This window comes from Colias philodice, chromosome 17, assembly GCF_061535455.1.
Source record: "Colias philodice isolate Cphi_HAF_F1 chromosome 17, ilColPhil1 Martin Lab GWU primary, whole genome shotgun sequence".
Taxonomy (NCBI): Eukaryota; Metazoa; Arthropoda; class Insecta; order Lepidoptera; family Pieridae; genus Colias; species Colias philodice.
Genome location: NC_143102.1, coordinates 2,236,364 through 2,260,781, shown reverse-complemented (window position 1 = coordinate 2,260,781; position 24,418 = coordinate 2,236,364). Strand labels below are relative to the sequence as shown.

Here is a 24,418-nt window from a genome sequence, read left to right as displayed (position 1 = left end):
TTTTGCGTGATTAAAAAACATGCATTCCAACTTTCGAATGCCGAACTAAATTTTTTACGGTAAAAATCTTATATAGTGACAAAAAATCACCTAAGCTACTTTAGTTTTTTATTTTATTTAAGGCATGTTATTTCTCAGCGATAATTAATTGCTACCATCTTTAAAACGTTATCTATTAGTTTTTATATTAATATCTAAACAACTAAGTAAACTACTAGTTCACTAGAATCGGATGAGACAAATTTAAACTAGGTTTATGTAGATTATTAACTATCCGTACGCGAAACTCCAAATCATTTAGTTGGAGGAACAAACAAACAATATTCATTAATTTAATAGTATAATAACCATATCATATTTATACTAGCTTTTCGCTACTATTAACCGCTTTCAAGATTTGCTTTCTTATTTAAAGATTAACGAAATTATAAAATCTGATTCCAAACATGCTCATCTTACGAGAAGATTGTTTTTCCTATATAAAGTTATTATATTATTTGTTTATATGTATTTATATAAAATATAAATACAATCCGCAAATAAAAAAAACTATTAAAAATTTAGTACTTAATTCATATTTCATTCAGCAGTTTAGCCGTGAAATTTCTGCTGTTAATAATTTTCGATTTAGTTTCTAACATCAATAACAACAATTTCCTTTCATGGCACTTACAATAAGTGTGAATAATTATCAAATACCGTCTATAAAGCAATCCCTTCAAAGTCACCAAGGGATTGGAAATATTCCAATTACTAAATGATGTCAAATAAACGTCTTAATAATATCGTGGATTAATCATACTTTGCTGAGAAATACACAGAAATGAGTTATATTACAGCTGTAGTTTTGCATCCATCTTTAAGTAGGGAATTAAATCAAATTATTGTTCCCTCAATGTAAATTAAAAAAAAATACATCTTTCATAACGATAGCAACCGAACTTTCATTATTTATATTGCGAGCTTAAAATGCTAGATAATTTTGTAATTATTATAGCATTGCTTGTAGCAATTGTAACTAACAGTCAATATAACTTGCCTTTTAAAATTAAATTGTAATCATCATGTAATTGGTATATTATATGTTTGTATTATTATTTAATTGAAATGAAACACAGGTGGGCTTAGATTGTAACACGGGTAGAGATATCACGTAAACAGATAAGCAACCAAACCATCTTAATAATACATATTACATCTACACAGCAATACAGCTGTAAGAGAACAATTTCTATTTTCGTTTAGCTACAAATAAACACCAGCAGATTTGCATTTATATTAAGTGAGGAACACGATACGGATCCACGAAGTTTTTGCCAAATGAATAGATTGCGTCTATGACCTTTAGCTAAGTGCAAAAAGTGACTAAAACCAGCCGTTTAAAAGAAAATATATGGCAAATATAAAACATCGCGAACACTTGTGTAGAATAATAAATTTTCGACAAAAACTCTTAGTACGAGGGCTTGGGGCTTAAAAGATCGCGCCCCGCTATATGTCTAGATTCAATTGTCAATTTGGAGGACATTTTCATATATTTATCTCTATTGTCTTTTTATATGAAGCTAGATGTGCACACGGCTTTTGGTTTTAGGGAAAATGTTAAGTAATTTTGTGATAAATAGAAGCATATACATTGATACATTAACGCCTCTTATGTTCCTATGAAAGTCCGGATTAGTCCGAAAAAAACACAAAGACGGAAAGATCATTTTTTTATGTATAATATAATTAAGTAGATATTGTGTAAATTACGTGGTCATTATTTTATACACTGTGCTACGTTTGACGCAGCGTATGCTTCTTTGGGAGCAATATGTTAAAAGGTGGTATTGAACTTTTAACCTTTGAAATCATAAGAGAGAGATCTAACAAAAGTAAATGTACATTGTGAATCTATTTAAATTCCCAATGAATAAAAACGCAGACAAACTATATGCGTTTAGTCTTTTTTTATATATTTTAGATGTTTTTGTCCTTTGAACAAAATATGTTTTGATCCATTTACTCTTTTTGTATGTATTGTGACTATTTTAAAGGGCTTCTGAAAGAAATGTTCTTTAATAAATGCACGATACATAGGTAGTCACTTAATAAGAGTTCTAACATGGTTCTAACACACGAACGGCAAGCTGTGAACGGCAGAGGCTACTTGCCGTTACCGTACTCTGCCGTTCACAACTTGCCGTTCGTGTTAGAACTCTAAGACGGCATATAAAGTTTGGAACAACAGTATTTAAAACACCAAACAATATACCTCGTGCTAAAACAAATAAAAAATTGATTTAACGTTAAATATTTAGCTAACATCAAACTTTTATGTGTGTGTCTTAATTAAACACAAACGCCTTATCGCATTTCAATGAGTTTTGGCTCACTGACCTGATTCCAATCTAAACAAACGTCCATCCCTGATGTTTGTATGTTTACATGTCAATCCTGCTAAACGGATGGACGGGAAATGTGAAAATGTTGCCACACTCAATTAATTAAACACTCGATCAATAAAACTTTGTCTATTAAGCATTAAGTACATATCTGATACATAATTCAATACGTATTGTAGATTAGAATGTCGATAAAATATTCATATTCCTACGTAATAAAATATTTAATCATTATACCATTTTTCTTTTTTAACAACCTTTTATAACTTTGATGAATCTAAAATTATAATTCTTGAGGTTCCTTTTTTTATTTATAATGGCTAGCCTAGTTTATTAAAGTCAGTAACTGCTTTAATTAATATTGGCAGAGTTAAGTGGTTTTGTATTGCACATTTTATCTGTGAACACCATATTTGTTTTATCTGTGAAATTGTGTGCACTAGTCTATGGACTTTTTTAATCTGTGGTCACTGATAGTAATGCTGTGGTAATGCACTCAAATTATCGTTGAAATGCATCGTATCTATCTACAGTACTCCAAAAGTAATAATGCGCATAGAAATCTTCGTCACTGTTCGGCAACTGTCATATTCTCGGAGCGTCCGAAGATGATATTTATATAGAGTGATTAAATGCATTTTCTTCATGCATAATTTAGTCAAATTATGTGTTTTGTGCTAAAAGAGATTAATATTGATTTGTAAGTAACGATTTTGTTTCGATAATTCCTTGTAAGTAAATAGCGAGGATAACCCCACGATTGCGAATATACATATTTTCTTTGTTGGATTGATTTACTTGGAAAATTTTATTGTACTTTTAAAGTGTCTTACTGAAGCTGGTGTAATGATGGAAGAAATGAAGGTTAAAATAACACAACATACATATTGTATAAAATATTGTTTTCAAACACAGGTTACATTTAAACCATATAAATCTAATCATTAAAATCTCAGCTCAAAAGTATTTACAGTACTGATCATTCTTCAATATTATAACATTAAAAAAAAAAACAATCAAAATCAGGGATTATCTTTATTTCTGTCATTTTAGATACATCGGAACTTTCATTATGCTCTTCTTCATTTTCACTTTCCCTACTGCCATCACCTGTGTAAATCATTTCATCGATTAATTCAATTCACCTTTAAAAACCAAGAAGGGTATGTAATAGCAGCTCTATATAATTCCACACAGAGCGAACGCGTGTAGTCACCACCAATATTTAAAGACGACTGACGGATTTTTCAGTTTTTTGACTGACAGGCTACCGTCACCTACCGATTTGTTTTTGATTGTGTATGACCGTGAATTGACTTCTATTTCTTTTGATCAAGGTGTAAAATGCAAGTGTATTGTTTAGGGCTCTTACGAATCAATGATTCGAGTGTTTTCGGAAATACGACAATTAGCGAAGATTTGCATGCGCATTATTAATTTTGGAATACTGTATTTTGTATTTGAACCCATTGTTATACGTTAAATTTGGTTTCGGTTTGCGAATATACTATGCTGACATTTACGGCATATCAGCTAGTAAGCATTATGAGGTGTCAATGACTAGCTAGAGGTAGATACTCCACCAACGCACAAAATGATGAAAATTATTGGTAGTAGCGACCGCTGCATCCATAATTCACTTTTATTTTCTTGAATTGTTTTTAATTTGTATCGTATTTATAGCGTGTTTTGTTTTAAGCCCGACGCAAGATTGACTGATAAATGATACAGAAATAGTAACATAGTGAAATAGCAACAAATTGTTGCTGAGTGCTCTACGGTTAAAATTATTATTGTGTGCTAATGTTTGAATGATTAAAAAACACTCATTTTTGCTTATGCATGAGTTAGTGTTTTGCAGGTAAACTTTTACTTCTTAACAATTAATAATTGAAGAAATCCGTAACAAAAATGTATGAAATTTAGAACACACACACACGAATTTCTCGACGTTTAGTCACTTCATACTTCAACATTAAATCTATAGAGCGCCTGTTGACCTACAACTGTGAAATCTGGCACGATAAAACGTCCCTCGTTAAAGAAACCATCATATTGGAAACTGAATAAAATTCCTTCATACAATTTGACTTTTATAAAATCTATTTTCAGACATTTTCCTTATCATTATTGAAAAGGTTTGAGGAAAATGTAAGTATAAAGAGCGATTTTTTATTGAATATTGAAGTTTTGCAAAACTAATGCTTTGTCTTGTAGATACATCATATTGTTTCTATTGGTAAGTAAATAAATTTCAGATATATCCACGCGTTACTGAGAAAAAAGGTCTTGGCAGATATACAGACGGACATGTAGTTATCCTATAAGGGTTCCGTTTTTTTCTTTTTGTGATTTGAAACCCTAAAAATGTAGTTTAAGCACCTAAAGTTTCAGAAAGCAATAAAAGGCTTGTTATAAAACTGAACCCATACAATCAGCAAAAAGGTAGAAAAGATTATCAGAACACGTGTAGGAAACATGATTTCCTATAACTTCATTTGAATTTGATAGATCGGGAATACGCTGATCGTATTGAGTGCCTATACAATTTTTTACTTTTCAAAGCCTTAAAATTATTTATGAATCAAACATGACACAGTTTACTTTAAACAATAAATATATTTTCTCTTTTGGTACTAACAGTCCATTAAGATGATCTACGAAAAGCTTTAGTAATCCACGATGTTCGTTATTTTCAGGTTATGTATTTATCAAAGAGGAACACCAATATTTTTTAACATTTGTCTATGTTTATAAATACATATGCAATAATATATATCTACATGCCAACCTCAGAAAGCAAACCATATATTCAAATGATACACCAATACAAAACACAGCCGTAAAACAGAAATACATTACCTATACAAGCCATTGAACTTGACATTGAAATTCCACCTACACATCATAAACGTTACATAAATCTATTTCGGTACTAAATACATAAATTTTATTATTTATATTTGCCCCTAGTCCTTCAGATCACTCAACACTATCGCGTAAAAGCTCTTATTCGGAGTTATTGATGTATGTGTGTCGAAACGATATCAGTCATGATTCATCATGTTGTACGAAGATTCGCTGAGATATGTCTATGATACGATTCTGATATATGATAGTAGTAAAGTCTAGTGTTAGAATTCGACGGGGATAATATGGAATTTAAGAGGTACAGTCACTTTATGTTAGTTCTAGCATAGTACCTACTATATCACTGCAAGCGGGTTCGATAGTGTGCACTTTCTCCACAAACGTTTCTTCTTCAACTTTTATATTATGATCTTCAGTTTAATCTTCACATTGTGGGCAGTCTTTTAAATATAAATCTTCATTCATATTATTTTTATAAAACTTATTGTGAACTTTGAACTTCTTAAACGCAAAGCCTCTTCAACGCTTCTATTTTTATCTAAGCTGTTTTAGGATTAGATATATTCTTCTGCAATGAAATATTATAAGAACTGTATTATAAATCTAATTTAAAATACATTCATGAGCTATCCCTATAAAACACATTATCTTCATACCCGTTTCGTCTTAATAATTATTCAAAAACAAGCGCGCAATTGCATACGCAGTTATAACCGATAGATTCAGCATGACAACGAGATCTTGGTTAATAATAACAAGCATGTGATCGTTAAACAAACTGAAATTCAACGATAGCAAAGCAAGATTTATGGCTTCGACCGAGACGATGCTGCGTCATTGGAATGCATTAGCTTCGAGATGCACTGGTTCAACTTTCTCGAATTACGCACGTGGTCGGAATTATAGAATTGAAATGAAGTGTCAGTTTGATTACAAAGTTCAGTTGTTAGTTTCAGAATAGAAAAAAATGGTTATGATGACCTAGGATTCCAGATGTTCCAAAAGTATATTCACCATTTGGAATAAAAAGGGTCAGTTAACAACAAGTATTCTTAAACAAAATTGGCTTAAATGTTAAGTTAAATTTGAAGCACCTTAAACAATACAAAACCTTTTACATTAATACGGCTTTTTATGAGCAATACTGTACATTTTTATTTCTTTTTTACAAATAAAAATCAGTGTAGTATTTCGCAATTTACCACAAAACAACTCTACGGCCGCGGCGGTCAGTTCTTCCACGACCTAAATCTAATGTCTCATAAATAATAATTACTTATTATTACGGTATATCGTCTTTACAAGAAAATAAATCTATTTTAAATTTCTCCGAAATTCGATATGCGAGTAGTAGTACTTCTTCATAGATATTCTTAAATGTCAATAGATATAGAAATGTAATAATATATGCCTTTGTAAAGGATTCCCTGACGGGAACGGATACCGTATAGCATATCACTTCGTAGTCTTTCCCTAAATCTGTCTATCTGTCAAGATTCTTTCTAAGAATATCTGGAAAAAAGGTCGAAGCTGAACTGAACATCATTGAATTCGCTTAGACCCTAGTTTCAAATAATACGGCCTTAAAAAGCTATAAGTTGTGAATGGACATGAACTATTGTGATATAAAAGGATCATTCATAATATTATTAATGGCAGTTATAGCCTGAAGGGTAGACAAAGAATAATTGGAGCAATAGTGTTTTTGTTTATAATGTTGGCATGGAAACGTCTTCATTAAATGAACGCTGTTAATTACTTCATTTTTTTTCTAAAAGATTCTCTTTACTTAATAAATTGTATCTATTCATAACTTTGCTCTTCTATCGAATAAAATAGTATTATGCTTGATTGTTATAGCAATTATTTACTCAAAAATTATTTCTGTAATGTGGATACCTATAATATTTGTGACATGATGAATTATATATAATCTGATAATCTGAAAAATAAACGTTTTATTTTTATCCTAAGGAAACTTATCTTACACGGTGATCGTTCAATTCTGGTGACAAAAACCGTAATTATATCACGGATAATATTATTACATTTACGTAGATTGATGACTGAGTCAGGTATCTGTACCATTTGTTACCATATTTATCTTACCTCATTTATTCAGTTGTTATTGTTACATAACTTTGTTAATTTATTAACATTGCAGCTTGCTTGTGGTAATCAGTGTCACGGTAAATTTAAGATTTGGTGCAGGAGGTTTTGAAATTACCAATGGTGGCAATGGCAATTAGATCCTGGCGAGATTTATTTGATTAATTATTTACATGATTAATTTAGTGATTTATTCGCCACATTCTATAATAAAAAAGATACAATGTTATAACAGTAATATACAATATGTACTATTATTCGACCTGATACTAATGCGTTTCTTACGAAACTAAAAAATTATAATCTCGTGAACAAATCTAGGATTTCAGGTGCTTTTTAAAAGCCACAACGTCAGCACAACCTTTCAGCTTTCGTTTGCTTCACAGATGTAGGAAATTTTTAATGGATTTTAATCCTCAACAGCAGATATCTATTCTGTGTGTACATAAAATTAACAAGAATGAAAATTGCTTAATGTTACGTTAACATTTCATATCAGCAGCAAATAATATCTACCACTTCGTAGTATCAAAGGAATGAATTATTCTAGGTAAATATGGGCACAGATAAATAAAGCTGCCTGTTAGATGACAGATGCCCAATCAGCATTTGTATTGAATTTCAATTAATTATCCTACTCTGTGGCTTGATATCTATATTCACTGCGAGCTTAATTAAACTACGTACTGGGTTTATGGTTTATACAGCGATTTTACATTGATTGTGTTTTAATTAAAAGTAAATTAGTTTGCATTGTAAAGAATTTTTATTCTATACACTGTGAAACTCATATCAACAGAATATTAAGAGGAATACAGTTTTATCATTTTTTCCAAGAATTCCCTGTAAAAGCGTTCGTCAATATAACGTGTTCTTGTTTTCTCGTCATTTATTAGTTACGCGAAAAGATATATTAAGTATGTATTTTTAAAAGGAACTACTCTTTTGGATTTTAAAAATGTTTTTCCTACACCACATTCTCTGAAACACCTTTTAAGCATTTTGTTAAGTGTTTGTCTTCTTCTTCTTGTAATGCATAAAAATGATCTTCGTGTTTGATTAGCTGTTCACATTATTATGATACTTCAGCCACTCCCAAGTTACATCTGTTTATAACTCACAACTGTGTACAGAAAGCATAAACAGTGCACAGTCAACATTTACTTCTCAATGGAATTAACGACCGAATAATTTGTAAGTTCTTAAAGAAAAGCGGTGGAAATAAATCAGATGAAGTTACGAGCGTTTCTCTTTACATCGACTGTTTGTACAAAGCTATTTTATTGCGGGCAGTGTTGTTACGGTTATTATTTATTTTCGTTACGAATTAGGTGTAACAAAAAGTATTTATGTGACTGCTAGGGGCAATACGGAAATTGAAGCGCAGTTTCCTCGACGTGTTTCAAGACACGTAAATATTTTATATTGCACTCTCAACTTCCACTGTGTCTAATGTACAAGTTTACAAGTAACAATGATACAATAGTTAGTAATACGAGTATAGTATGATACTATTTGTAGTTCTCATATTATTATAATACGAATACAAAACGCACAGTTAGGATGAATCTTTAAAAATAATTGGCGTCTATAGCTTTCATTGAGAATGAAGGATCAGGAAGGAAAACATGAAGGATCTTAGATTTGGTTCTTTACTTGGTCCATCTACTTCTACTGTAATGTCATGTATAGATTATGTAATATTTTCACAAAATAATGCCATAACTTATAGAACATTTTTTTTTGCCTTACAATATTCTTTAGAAGATAGCAGATGACTCGTTCGAATTTCTTCTTTATATCAAACTAAACAACTGAAGATCTACACGTAGTACATGTAACATACTACGAGCCTATTTGGCCGATTCGTTTCGAATCTATTAATCTACTTGATAAGGATCAGTTGGGATACTAATGTATTCAAGGTACTAATCACTGAGTCAATTAATTTAATTTCTCTACGGTGTAGGGATAACAATTCACTTACATGTATACGATAGATTTTCCAAATGACTGAGCCTTTTGCGTTCATGCACTTAAAATACATTACGTAAAACAAGATCCTTCATATATTTTAAACGTAAAAATCTATGAGGAAGAATGGATGTTAGATACTAAGTATATTACAGCTAATAGAATCTGGATGAGATTGAGTTCCTAATATAGATTATAGTCTCGATAAGCATATCAGGTATATAGTAGCCTGGTACTACGCAAATGATGTCGCGCTATAGCTAAAAGAGTGTAAAGAAGAAAAAAATAAAATATTTTCTAATATACTAATCATATTCCTTCATGATATTTTGTTGAAATGCTTCGCAGATATACCGTTTGGATTGGCTAACCGAGTTAATAACCGAGGCATAATGTTAATATTATATTATGTACCTACTACGATATCTCGTGGAACACAGTGTACACATAGCAATATTAGTTATAGAAATAGTCGATGGAAGGAAGTATAGTAGTCGAAATTTTTGATAGATTAATTTAAACAAAATACTATAATATAATATGTCAAATGCCATTTTCCAGGTAGTCCAAAGTGAATTAATTATAATTATAATATGATATTGTATAAACCACAAAGTATAAACCGATTGCAATCTAATGAACTGTTAATGATCGAGGTTTGGAAATCAATTAACTTTAAACAGATTAATATTTCGGTTGATGAAAAAAAAATTTGGTAAACATCAAATGTGAAAAAGCAATCAAGAGAATGCTTTAAAGTTTTTAAACACGATATTTTACTCGATTATTTTAAATTGCTTTCTGAGTTCTAGCATGTTCTAGTTTTTCTGTACCTACCAACTGAAATTAAAAATAAAAATAATTTAAAACCTATTTCCTTTTAATATTTTACAAGAAAATTACGACTTGAGAAATACGGTAAAATTCATAAACAGAATTAATAAAACCTTCAGTATCAAAGAAATTTATTTTAAAAAGGTTCTATAAAAATATAAACTCTTTTTTTTACTGAATGTCTATTTTTACGAATTTTATTGGTTAACGTTATCTTATCTGTATGTGCCTGAATACAATGCTCAATAAAGTAGTAAATTTATAATAATATTTTCCTCATAATTTCAAAAGGTCAACATAATTAAATTTTAACTTGTATAACCCACTGACTGTATCAAGTGACAAAACTAAAAATAACTTTAACGTTAATAACTTTTACCATCCTTTTTGTATCATACGATGTTCATATCAACTTTACAAAGTTTTAAAACAAATTATATATATACGCGTACTCAGTAGGCAGTTCTATTTTTAGCAACAAAATACTTTTATCAAAGGGTAAAACATATCGAAGCAATGTGTCTTCAAGAACCAAGTTTCCGAAACAGTTAAACTTCGCTTTTATTTGATAACATCAGCAAATTCATTTGCTTGAATTTTGTGAACTGCTTCGTGGAACTCCTTTTATGAACTACGTGGTAATTGAATAAAGCATTCGCTTATTTCAGGAAGTGTCTACAATTGAATAATTGTGTGCTTGATGGTTGCGAATTAATTTAGTTTTATACCTTTTTTATAAATCTTTACGTAGTTATTTTTTGTCGCCTGATATTTTAATAATTCAAATTAAAAATGACTACAATCAAAGAACAATTATTACCCAAAATTCTTAAATAATTTGACTGGTGACCAAGAAGCTTATATCTAATACACTGGAGATTGCACTATGAACGTTGACTTGTCACGGGAAGGTATGACCTTGAATGACGCCTGGTTGTTCCTTCATCACTTTCACACCCACTTGCCAAGTTAGGTGTGAAAGGGACAAAAAAACAACCAGGCGTCATTCAAGGTCATACCTTCCCGTGACAAGTAAACGTTCATAGTGCAATCTCCAGTGTATTAGATATAAGCTTCTTGCTGGTGACTATTACTTAAAAAATATTTCCGATATTATTCCGGGTTTTAACTTAATTTTATACGTAACTTCAAAAATGTCAAAAAGCATGACAAGAATAAAAATTACAATAAAACATCGCCTTTCAAACGCTAGAGTAAAATTCTTATTTTTAAAAGTTTTGCCTTCGGGCGTAGAGCTCAAATTATCATTGTTCTTGTATCCAGAAATAGATCAACAATTATCTGTTTCATTGGTTAATCACGTTTTGTTAGCAATCGAGTCATGTTTCAAAGTCAAATACACTGTACCGTGACAATCAAACTATCTCCTAATTCTACTTATTCTAACTGAAATATAAACACCAAGTCAAACCTAGCTAATTGATTAAGAAAGCTGCGTCGTAATCTAGATATATAATGTAATGTAATAGTTTTTAAACTTTCAAAGAAAATGTTCCATATTTCATTAGTGGAAATGATACCACTAATTATTGGTTAATTTTTAAAAGTACTACAGTTATTACTAATATTACCTATATTGAAACAATCTGGATCCTGCGCTTGCTTTTTGCGTGTACGAGTAACAAACATTTTCTATCCATATATTAGTTAATCACGTTTTGTTAGCATTTGGATCGATGATTGAAATGAATGACATGCAAACTACGAGCTGGTTGGTAGATGATTGATGAAGCTACGCGAATTCTATTTTCTATCCTGCAAGCTAGACTGACATGCAGCTTGCTGCATCAGTTGCTGTCATGCAATAGCTTATAAAGTTCATCCACCATATTCAGACTGGAGGTGAACTGTAAAAAAATGCATGATTTTATATTTTTACACCCATGCAGCATGACAATTCACATAAACACATGCCATGCTTGCATTACCGTCTAGGGACTCCTTAAGAAAATCTACGTTATCAGTTATTTTCGCTCCAATTCAGCTGAATCAATGAATAACTGAACGCGGTTTGGTCGGCTTTCAGTTTTATGTCATTTCAATGTAAAGTGTAGCCGAGAGATATTTGAAAAAAAGGCTTTATACGCTTGGAAGATCAAACGTGCGTACGTCACATGAGTGACATGTGCTTTCCATATGCAAATAAAATAAATAAACATTCCCAGTCTTTCCATAAAGCGCTCTGGGGTACCAAACAATGCTTTAGTATCGATACTAGATTACTAAAAAAAACTACTTTAATGTAATATACTGGAAAATTGAAAACTATATGTTCTATTTGTTAGCATATGTATAACTATTCTACTAACAGATAATGAAACGTAAATACGTCTACAAGACGTGTATATAAATAAATAGAAAACTGAAAACTTTATATTCAACAGCACTTATTTTAGAAGCGCTTTTGATTCTAAGTTAATATGTACGTAGATTTACATTTACTGCCTGTTCTGAAAACAGTTTCATGTTCAACAGAGTTTTCATGTTAAATATAATAACGCATTTCGTGGATTTTCACCTGTCTTCATAAACTTTTACCTTAATAAAATAGCGTGATATTCTGTCACGTACATATTATACGTATCGTAAGTGATTGATTCTATATTTATTACAGTAAGCAATACCTACATCAATGACTCCCAAAGACGATAGATGGCTAATTAATGAAATACTCTATTTAATTAAATGAACACATGAACGAAAACTTGTGATACAATTGCTGGAATAGTCACGACACAGAAAATATAAAGATTTTAACGCATTTCTATGTCAAATATGAAGATGATTATATATTGTGTATCTCGAAATCGTATTACGCATGTTATAATTTTTTATTGTAAGATATTTGAAAAACCTGGAATAATTTAAAAATAAAAAGCACAAGTTAATGTTTATTAAGGCTATATTATGACTATAAGACGTTTTTTTTTTAAGTTCCTAACGAGAATTTAACTCAAGATCCTTTGTATTTATAATTTCCACCTTAATTGATTTTACAAATAGAAAAACGTAAAATATTTCTACATTTAACGTTTTTAATTATAGATAACTAGCGGTCCGGTCCGGCTTCGCCCGTGGACCGTGAACCTACATGTTTACTTTTTTTTCATAAGAACCATCCTCGTACTTCAAGGAATAGATTCCGCAGCGCACGCGATGACAGAATTTTTATTAAGGAATTTTTTACACCTTGGGTTACATTATTGCATTTTTGGTAAGGATCTCTATTTTTTTATTTTTTATTTGCCTATGTTGCTCAGTGAAGATGCAGCTTTCTAATGATGAAAGAATTTTTGAAATCGGTCCAGTAGTTTATGCGTGAAAACCATACATACATACATAATAACAAACCTTTCCTCTTTATAATATTAGTATAGAAGTATAGTTAATAATAAAGGAGCAATAAATGGTACTAGAAAATACCTGATAGATTCCAATGCAATTTAATTTAAGAATGGTACCGCATTTTCTTTGCTCTAGGTTAGAAAGCTTCATAGATATTATACTCATAGAAAGACTATCTTTGAGATACTGAAATTTTTATCTTTCAAACCTTGCATTAATTTACTTGAAACGCTTTTAGTCTTATTGAATACGCTTTATGTGATGTGCTGTTCTGTATCTAGAAATTGAGGTTTTGTTATTGTTGCATGTTGAATTTCAAAGAATATTTTGAATGAGATATAAACACGTGTTAGAGCTTTTTAAAAGACATTCAATACGAAATCCAACGCGTGTATTTTAAAGATAATCAAATACCTACATTAGTAAGTAACCTGAGCAACACACCTCGTAAATCAAGAGTTATCTCTTTAGTTATAAATAATTTTATACAATATGATAAGGAGATTATAATGGAGTAGTTAAATTGCATTAGACAAATAACACTCATAGAAGAATTTAACTAAAAAAATGAACAAGAATGACATGGCATATTACAATCGTTAGCGTGGAATATGGTTGGCTGTGATAAATTACCGGCTTCGTATAATTCACAAAGCCATATAAAAACCGATAATTTAAACTTGTCTTACGGCTTTTACGTTTCCACTTTACACCCAAAAGCAACAATACGCAAAGCTCTCAGAAATAAAAAAAACGACCTATAAAAACGGCGGTTAAAAAAAGTTGTCATTTTAATATATTCCGCCCTCTTGAAATGGCTTAATGAGGTCCAGTTATTACGTAAGAATGCACAGGAAAATGTCCTAATTACTACGCGTTTAAAAGCTCTATAAAGGTTACTCTTTTACTGTTTATTTTTAAATAAACGTGCTATTTCATAATTTTAATCTCAGTACTACTATAATATTGCTATCTATTGTAATTTCAAAATATCTGATAAAAGCTACCTGTTATTATTGCGTTATTGCGTTTCGCAATAATAAATCATAATTATAATTATCGAAACAAGTAGAGTTAGTTTATTAATATCATAAAATGATCGAAGTGGAAGTAAAATATACAATAACTGCCTACAACTAACGATATCTATATTATAATTTTTAGTAAGCATCTATTGTATTAATACTTACCTAAATATTTTTCTCATGATCTCTTTTATACGTTTTAATTACTATCCGATCAGTGCGAGTAAATCTCGAGTTAGCAATAAAAGTACTTGTATTGTACGTGTTTCTTTTACAATATGTACTTAGTATTGTATAGTTAGGAAAAGTTTTCAGGTCTTATTGCTTTATTAGGCCAAATCCTCTGAACGGGTATAACAGAAATTAATCAAATATACCTGTAGATATAAAGACAAGTTACATACATAGATTAATAATTCCAAGAAGTACTGGAGCCCCCGGCTAAATCTACAAATAGACAAAAAACATACCTATAGATTTTTCGCAGGATGCTTGCGCTAACCACCTTTCCTGTTCTTGGCTTGCGCCTGGCCTGGAGATGGGCTGCCGCCGAGGGGGTCGCGGAAGAATTCTAACAAATACCCGCGGCCCCATCATTAAAGCGACTCGACGGAACACAGTGGGGTTTTAGTCGGTAAGAATCCGATATAACCTACGGCTCCTTCCACGGGGGCCGTGGGTATCTTTGGAAGATTTCCCCACTATAAAAAAACAAAAAAAAGGATGCTTGCGCTATGTTGCGCTTTTATGTTATTCTTTTTTTTTGAGCTATGCTAAATTTAAATGATGCTCGTTCGAGCTTAATTGAGTTTTCAATAAATGCGCAAGCATCTATTTGCAAGATCATATTAAGCTGACATTGTATATACAGCTTGATGAAAACTAAATAACTTCCATATAAAAGACAATGTAAAAGACCCCTTATATTATGTGCTATTAGTGAAGTAGGTACTATAAAAGAACGCTTATATTTTATTTCCCTCTTCCAAAGCGTGTTGTTTAACGCACTGTACTTTATGTCTTTCCTATAATCCTCTTGAATTAATTAGACCTTTGCCACAGAATACAGTTATGCAAATCGTAAGGCGATTATGAAAATTATTCGAGTAGGAAATGCATTAATGTGATTTAATTTGCTCGATTTGAGGTCTTAAGTATGTTTATTTAGATTGTGTTTAGTTACCCTCTCGAACAATGTTCTGTACTAAAATTAATAAAGTCATATAAACTTAAGCATTTTACTCACGATATCTACTTTTGTTTTCCAAGTATATAAACTAGGCCTTTTCCATTAGGTATAATATGGAAACCTTTCCTCCTGTAAGAAGATAAGTTTTACACATTTAAAATGATCACGTATCTTTCTCAAAGACAAAATGTTCGTTGCTTACACAATTCATAAATCTTAAAACAGTACATTTTAAGTTTACAAATTGCAACACACATTTACGGAACAAATACTGTTGATACGATTTTATCCAACATTTATTATATTATGGTGCGTCATTTGGTTTCCCGCTAAAAGTTCCCTAGGGGAGAATATGTAACACGTTAATGCATTGCCCAGAGGAACCCTGATAACGTAAAACTGTTTCAAACAAGCTTTTATACCGTTAAAATTAAAGGTAATGAAAGAAAATAATAAACAGACACTTTATTTCTCCAGCAAAACTAACTAAAGTTAAAACTTTTAACAAGGCACTAGAGTCTTTATTTTTCAACAATATTAAAAGCAAAGTTGTTTGCTTTCAGATTTACGTAATTTATTATTTATAAAAGAATTTTCACAACAAATTGAAATATTTCAAATCGGAACTCTGAGACGGTATAATGCTAATTACAATACAAAACGCAAATCGGTAAGTTCTGTACTAGATATACTACATAACTTATATATACGGGTTAGGTCATTAGTGACTAATTACTATAGGTACTTACGTACACGTGACTAGCAAATGTCATTACTGCATTGTCATGCTCAGCATTTAGATATGGGCCGGCTCTTTAGTGCTTAATTAAAGAAAATCATATATTTTACGCAGTTAAGGCACAGATTATGTAAGTTAAAATTAAATATATATTTGAGTCTGTAAATAAGTGAAATTTTCGTGATACAAGATATTTTTTGCGATGATCAATGATCAGGCATGCCCAAATTTGCCAAAGGTTAAAATAGGGAAGGGTCTTGTCAATTGGCACTTATTCTATCTTAAACTATGGTATATTTGGTTATGAACAAGCTAAGGATTAAATCCAAGACCAATAGAATTGGCACTTTTCCTTCACTAGGTACTATTCTAGGCGAACAGTTTAATTAAATTCCTAATTTCCAGAACTATACGAAACCTATCAAAAGTCAAACTAGATCTCAATTTAAAAGCGAAAAAGTAATTAGAGAAGCCTATTTATATTTGGTTTCTATAATCAAAACTAATTGCCGAAAGGAAAATTAAATAATACTAAGTTTTTAGACGTTTACCAGATATTTATTTATGAAATCTCATTTATATCTAGATCTTCTCTAAGATAAAAAACTTTCGCATAAAATATGAAAGTAATTGCCCAGAAAACGCGAGACTTTTTATTATTTCAAATTTCCCTTAGTTCTTGCTGTGTGTTTTTTGTTAAATTTAGCTCCATCCCTTGGAAAACTAGCAGTAGGTATGAGGAAAAAAATTGCGCAAAAATATACACTGAACAATAATAAAATCCATAAAATAAAACCAACTCATTTGAATAGTGAAATCGTGACTGGCGCCACAAAGTTTGACTCTTGAATAATTTGTAAAAACCAAGCTACATGTATATAAACGACGTATTTTAATTATGAAAAAGATATTATAATGTTACCAATTAAAACATAAATAATCCTCAACGTTCAGTGAGAATAAATTTATTTTATAACGTGACAAAATTCACATAATTGGTAACTACGTTTATGAACCTCTAAATTTAATATTATTATTGAAAATTTGATGAATGTAAACAAATCATTAATTTTTTAATAGTACTGATAAATTAAACACTAACGTGCAAAAATGCGCTGTACACAATACACATTATACCTAACAGAGAATGAATAACCAATAGCCAAAAAGTTATATAAAAGCCTTGGTAATAATAAATGCAGATTACGTAGAATCTTCTTATCAATATCAGTTTTTTACAGGTTTCTTGAGTAAGTATTAGAGATGGTTTTGGAACAAATAAACTTACAGATTCACGAAGAGGAAACGGAAATTATAACTATTTAATCAAATTAAAGTCCCGGACGTCAATTTCGCTTTGAGCTCAAAAGGCAAACAAATTTGTAAATAAATATTTACGCCAGACTTTCAAATTATAAACGTGTAATTTATCAAAAAAGTTATTAAACGTTAGATATTATTTATTGCTGAAGTGCGGAGTTTCTTTTAATCCATTAATGTTTCTCAGATTTCGAGTGAAATACGCGATTCTTTGAATTTCAGGACATAAATAAATAATACGGTGAGGGAGAAAGCTTTAAAGTCGAAATTAGGGTTAACTCTATATATTGGGCCTGGTAATTTATTCAACAGGCGTGTTTGTTGACGTTGGGAACGTATGATCATGTGGGGAAAAGTGATGTGGTATACACACCCTTATTTCTGCAGTGAATTTTGTTCATAAAGAAATATTTAACACCTAGCTATCCGCACACAGCTTCGCTCCCGCAGTCAAAAAACAACCCGCATAGTTTCTGTTTCCGAACCTTTGTGCTTTCGCGTTTCATACTATATCTATATAGACAGATAGGCAGAGTTTCATTTGCATTTATAAAATTCGTAAGGATTTTAATACGCCAATTAAATATTTATATTTTTGTTAACAGGTGGTAGCAAGCGGGCAACCCGTGTGACAGTTGCTACAGCAATCGGCATTTGGTTACTGGCGGGAGCCATGGCCGCCCCGGCGTATATTGGATCTTATTTACGAGAGTTCGTCGTTAATCCGACAAAAAAGGTAAATTAAATAAAAGGAATATAAGGCTTATCTAATATAGACTTGGTAACTGATATTGAATTATTCTACCAGTATGATCAGTATGGCTATATAGTTTCAATTTTCTTTAATGGCATTTGTAAATTTACATGAGATGGGATCATTAGTGATTAAATATTATGTCGGACATAAAAAGTAACACAGAAACGCAGATAGGAATTGCTTGAGTAAATTAAATTAACGTGGCAATAGAAGTGCCTGAAAAAATAAACATTGAGTTTATCTCAATTATTCAAAACAATAAACTTATATTATATTCATGATTTATCACTACATAGTATAAAACAAAGTCGCTTTCTCTGTCCCTATGTCCCTATATCCCTATTTCCTTATGTCCCTTTGTACGCTTAAATCTTTGAAAATACGCAACGGATTTTGATGCGGTTTTTTTAATAGATAGAGTTATTCAAGAGGAAGGTTTATATGTATAATAACATCCATTAAATAGTGGAGAAGTACTGTTATTTTTGAGGTTTCTAATGTGATGTCGTAAATAATTACATTTTTTCCGCTTACATTGCAAACGCAGGCTGAACCCTACGAGTTTTATCAAAATAATGTTCTAAGTATTGTACACATTGAAAAGGTCTACAGAAAAGTCCGTGATGGTATATGTCTATCTCTTATGGATAACCCACAATAACTTTTTTTTGTCATTTACTTTTTACGACAAATAATGGCTAATTTTCGAAGCGATTTTATCCAATACAGCATTAATCCTTAACCAATTAAATACCTTGAATACATTGTTCATTTAATATAGATCTATATGGCCATTTACACCGTATGATTTAAGTGAATATTTTCGAAGATATTACAGATTTAAAAATTGCGGGACGTAGCGTTTGCCGCCATTGCACCCGTGCGAAGCCAGGGCGGGTCGCTAGTATTTAATATTGATGAATATTTTTTTCTTTTTATACATTATTTGAACTCTAATCAACATAATATATTACTCAAAGGAGATTAATGTCCTTGCAATAATTATACCCAGCGTATTAAAATACACAGTTATTTTAACTTAGTACTTACCTATTAAATATTGAATCGTAAACAATGGACTATTGTTAATTATTTAAAATAATAATTAAAAAATATATTCATGAGTTTTCAATCTATAGTGGTTTAAAGTTAACTCAAAAATGGACCATTTTCGTAAATTTTCTAAAAAATCTTAGAGAAAGTGTAAGAAATGTATATAGTATGCTATATATTCGTGATCTACTCAATAAGCTCTTTCATTTGATACCCCACACGGCATGTTTTGGAAATTTTTATTTTTTTCTTTGTATGCCATATTTAATTACCGGGGTGCGGGCAGGGGGACCACAAAACTGGTTGGCAACATCTGTCTATTGGATGTCTGGGATCTATACAATATATATCAGAAGTCAGCTTTAGGTCCGCGATTTTTGCAAACGAAACTCCACTGAGAGTCCGGTCTAAAACTTAGTAAAAATATCCTTATATCCTTATCAATGTTCTATATGCTTCTGACATCCTGGTACCTAAAAATTACCAAGTTAAGAAACATAATACCATTTTTCATCCAAGGTTAACAATCTGTGCGGCAGACACTGTTCCATATTCAATGGGACTATAAAATAAATACATTGGTTAAGTTTCATTGATTTCCTGTGGTATATTAAAGACAAACAAGCCCACGATTTGTGAACCCAATTTGATTTGAATTACTGAAGTTTACTGTCTAGACTTTATTATAGGTTAGGAGATTACTAGTTTGAGAAAGTAATCTCATGTTTTATAAGTTACGTATCTGATTTTTTGTCACAAAACTCTAAAAATAACACATTTTAGTGAAATGCTTAAGGTTTGTATAGTTCGTATTTTATTGATAAAAACGGAAGAATAAATAAAGAAAATAAATGCTGAGATACAAAGTTCCAACGAAATTAATGTTTGAGTTTCATTATAACTATGTAAACCTTTATGCAAAGGCCATACAATATTGCAAGTTTTATCATTTTTACAGGAGGTGTAGGATATCAATTTAAAAAGCAATAACATGTCAAAATTTTCCTATTTTCTGCGGCGAATGCAAAATGCGCCAATCAATTTTGTTAACGGTTTGGTTTTTCACCAATATTTCATTGTGCAGGTTTTAAGCCACTTCTGCATTCGTTTGGCTTTAAAAATACAACAATGCTGATTGAATTAATTTTAAGAAATTAATGAAAGGGTTGGTCGGTTTAAACAAATAAAAATATTATTTTAATTAAGTATCAAGTTACGCTTTGGTATCGAATCTATTTTGTCACATTACTAGAAATAATGATTATTTTAACAAGTACAACAGGTATTTTTAAATATTTTAATGCAATGTTTAAAATATTTAAAAATAACTCACAAGTAAAAGTGTCAGTACCTGTTTTCAAGATGTTTATTTTTTCTCGAATACCACTCTCTCTATTTTGTTCCGAAGTTAAATTTATATTTATCTTCTAACATTTTATATAAAAACTAAGAAAACACTATAATATGTGTACATAAATATAATGTAAAAATAACGCATAGACTATAGAGCAATAAAAAGTCAACTTGCTAACTTTATAAATCTATGATATTTTATAGCTTTATTGATGAATGTAGAAACATTCTGAACACGCGATGTTACGAAAATGTATGACACGATTTTTGTGTCCAATAAAACATTTTTCATTGCCTTCTTACGAAATAAATTTCTCTAGAAATAAACGTTGTACGACTTGTTTTAAAACCCGACAAAATTAAAATGCCATTATATTCAATATTAGGTATTCTATTAAGTTTAAACGACTTTTATAATCTGATTGAAATTAATAACAGAGATACAATATATTCCGGATTGATATAACACACTTTCATTGTAGGTACTATCCTTTTTCCTGGTACCGTTGAAATGAAACCGAGTGATGAAGTTGGTAATAAAGAACTGTTTCATAAGACGCATCCCTCTAAGCGTAACTTCTTTATTATTATATAATAACTAGATATAAAAATACCCTTTTTGAATGACCCAGAGCATTTCTCAGCTGTAAGATTACATTAAATAGTTTTGTCAGATCCATTCATCACAACATAATTCGGTTACAACTTTTGCCGCCCCAATTTGATTTTAATCGTAAATTTTGCAGACCAGTGTTATAAAAGAGGGTGCCCTATATATTCTATGTATATAGATAATCCCGACTCTTCATTAAATGTATTTATTTTAAATTTATAGTTTAATGTTCAAAGTTGAGAAAAAGAAATATTATTCTGGAATATTTTCACAATATTTTATGTCTTAAACAAAGACTTTACTGCAAAAGCTACTTTAGCATAGTCTTTAAGCTAAAGGAAAATCAATCTATTTATAATACCAAATGCTCCACTGTGTAAAAGGCTTTATTGAATATGGAGCGCTGCTAAACCTTAATTTTCTAAAAGCTTTAGAAGACATTGATTTTTTTAATTCCTTTATACTGATAGAGAATTTAGGCTCCCATGAATGAGAAGCAAATTACATTACTACAGTTTAATCCCAACTTAACACTGTGTTTGGCAAGAAATTATACTATAGAGTATGGCTTCTAGCCACCATTTTTGTAGGCTGAAAAAGCACCTACGACTGCTTATATCTAATAGATGACTCGCACCACCTCTTAAAATTATTAAAATCATTACGTTCACATATTTCCTAATATATTGACTTTTAAAAGTATATCGAGATTTTTGCGTTTCTTCTCCGTTGTCTGATTTCGACCGTAATTGAAAAAAAATATTCATAAAACAAACAATTAATAAAACATTCTACGAAAAAAGTATTGAGCTTGAGTTTCTTTTCCAGTTCCTCGTCTGCTACCCATACCCAGTGGAGTGGGGAGACCAGTACCCAAAGGTGATGGTTCTGCTGAAGTTCCTCGTATACTACTCCATGCCCCTGGCTGTGATCGCGATGTTCTATATCCTGATGGCGAGGCACCTGGTACTGAGCACACAGAATGTGCCAGGGGAAATGCAGGGGACGCAGAGACAGGTAATTGACAAATTTATAATCAAATACAGTTTGTAAGCCATCTTAGGCATCGTGTGGGTAATTGAAATAATTATACTGCAAAACATGTATTCAATTTCTCGATGTTTACAATTTTTGAATACTTTCTTTATTACACTACAATTTATAATATGTACCTATGTGTTTTGTCTTAAGTTGATTGATAAAATTCGCCGTTACCTTAAACTCAAACTCAAATACCTTAATCTTTAAAGTTAGTGAAGTAACAAAACTATCACGCATGACATTGAATAATCAATTCATGATCATAGAGATTGATTTTATCTTAGCGTTGAAATTACACAGATTGGTGAATTGTGGGCTTAATTTAAATATTCTTATCTTATCCGTATTTAATTAATACTTATTTCATCCTTACCGTAGCCAAATTTAATAAACAAAATCCAATATCCTCGTAATAAGGACAGCTGATGTAGCCCAAACGAGCCCAAAATCATTAAATATATCACTTTAGGCTCGATCACATCAGGAGCTATAAACCAGAAAACTATCTTCTATTTGTTGTTCTTATTAAAGAACATTATTATTCACTACTAGATTTCCGCCCGCGGAAATTTATCGTGACAAAATCAAACGTTTATCTCGAGAAAAAAAGAGCGCCAAAAGTGGTTTATCGCAGATAAAACCAAAACTAAAAGTAATTACACAAAATGCTCTGACAAATATCTTGCAAATGTTTTGATATAATTGTTTATGAAAAAAAAATCATAATAAGTATTACCATGTCAAGTAGAAAACGTAAAAGTGTGAAAATTAGAGCTAACTTGGTGTTTTTTTTTTATCGAGTAAATTTTAATATTTTATGTTTTTGATTAAACAGAATCGTTGAATATATCATCTAGTTTGATATATATTTTATTTTTTAGATTTGGTCTTGCATATTACACGTATCATCTAATAGAAGATTGGTTATTTTGCTTTATGCGCCCCCTTAAGATGAAAGTCACGGACGAACTAAATAGTATTAGTTCTTGTATTTACATCCCACGTTTCGACTGGGTTGTTCTTGTTTTACAGTATAACTATTTGATTGTTTACGTGTTTAATGTTTATTTTAATTCACTAAGTTTTTCTAGGTGATCATTAAAAAATATAAAAGTTAATATATTTTTACATATATGCCATCAAAGACTGGGGACACTGAAAAATTATTTTATAATTATGATTACATAGACATATATTTCTCAGCTGCCAAATGAATTCGAAGGGTATAAGATAGGTGACCCAACGTTTGCATTATTTAATGTGGCCTCAACTTGCTTTTAGTATTAAACATTTATATATACAAATGGAAAATTTTAGTAATGTTCTTACTTAAGTTCACTTGAAAATTGATTACATATTCCATTCATTACATATTGCTCTACATTTCTGAGAAAAATGTTTGGTAAAACGTAATAAATCAGTGAAAATCTTTACATTTATTGGAATTTCGAAAAGAACCTCCTCGAACCTCGTATATTTATTAGTTTTAAATTACCTCGTTACACTGATTTCACTAGAACAGCCAAAATACTACCCGACGCCTCATTACATCGCAATCCACGTTTTTGACCCATTAGTTTTCATGCTAAATTAATACAAAATATATATTAAAAAACATAATCGTTGATAAACATTTTAAATTCAATAAGCTAGAATCTAGATTGTTGTAAATTCCCCAGTACCCACCTACACGGTCATCTAAATTTTCCAGCTATATTTAATTAACCGATATACATTTACCGATATACATGTATATCGGTAAATCAGAAAAACACTGCACAATAAAC

The 24,418-nt window shown here is 30.8% G+C and overlaps 1 protein-coding gene across 1 annotated transcript in view; it reads left to right on the top strand.

The window, feature by feature from the left end:
* LOC149480882 (neuropeptide CCHamide-1 receptor-like) overlaps positions 1 to 24,418 on the top strand; it is a 127,658-nt gene that overhangs the window by 85,599 nt on the left and 17,641 nt on the right. The window contains exons 4-5 of the mRNA XM_089705757.1: positions 18,420 to 18,550; positions 22,419 to 22,607. Of these exons, the coding sequence (XP_089561883.1) occupies positions 18,420 to 18,550; positions 22,419 to 22,607 (320 nt within the window). The remainder of the gene's footprint in view (positions 1 to 18,419; positions 18,551 to 22,418; positions 22,608 to 24,418) is intronic.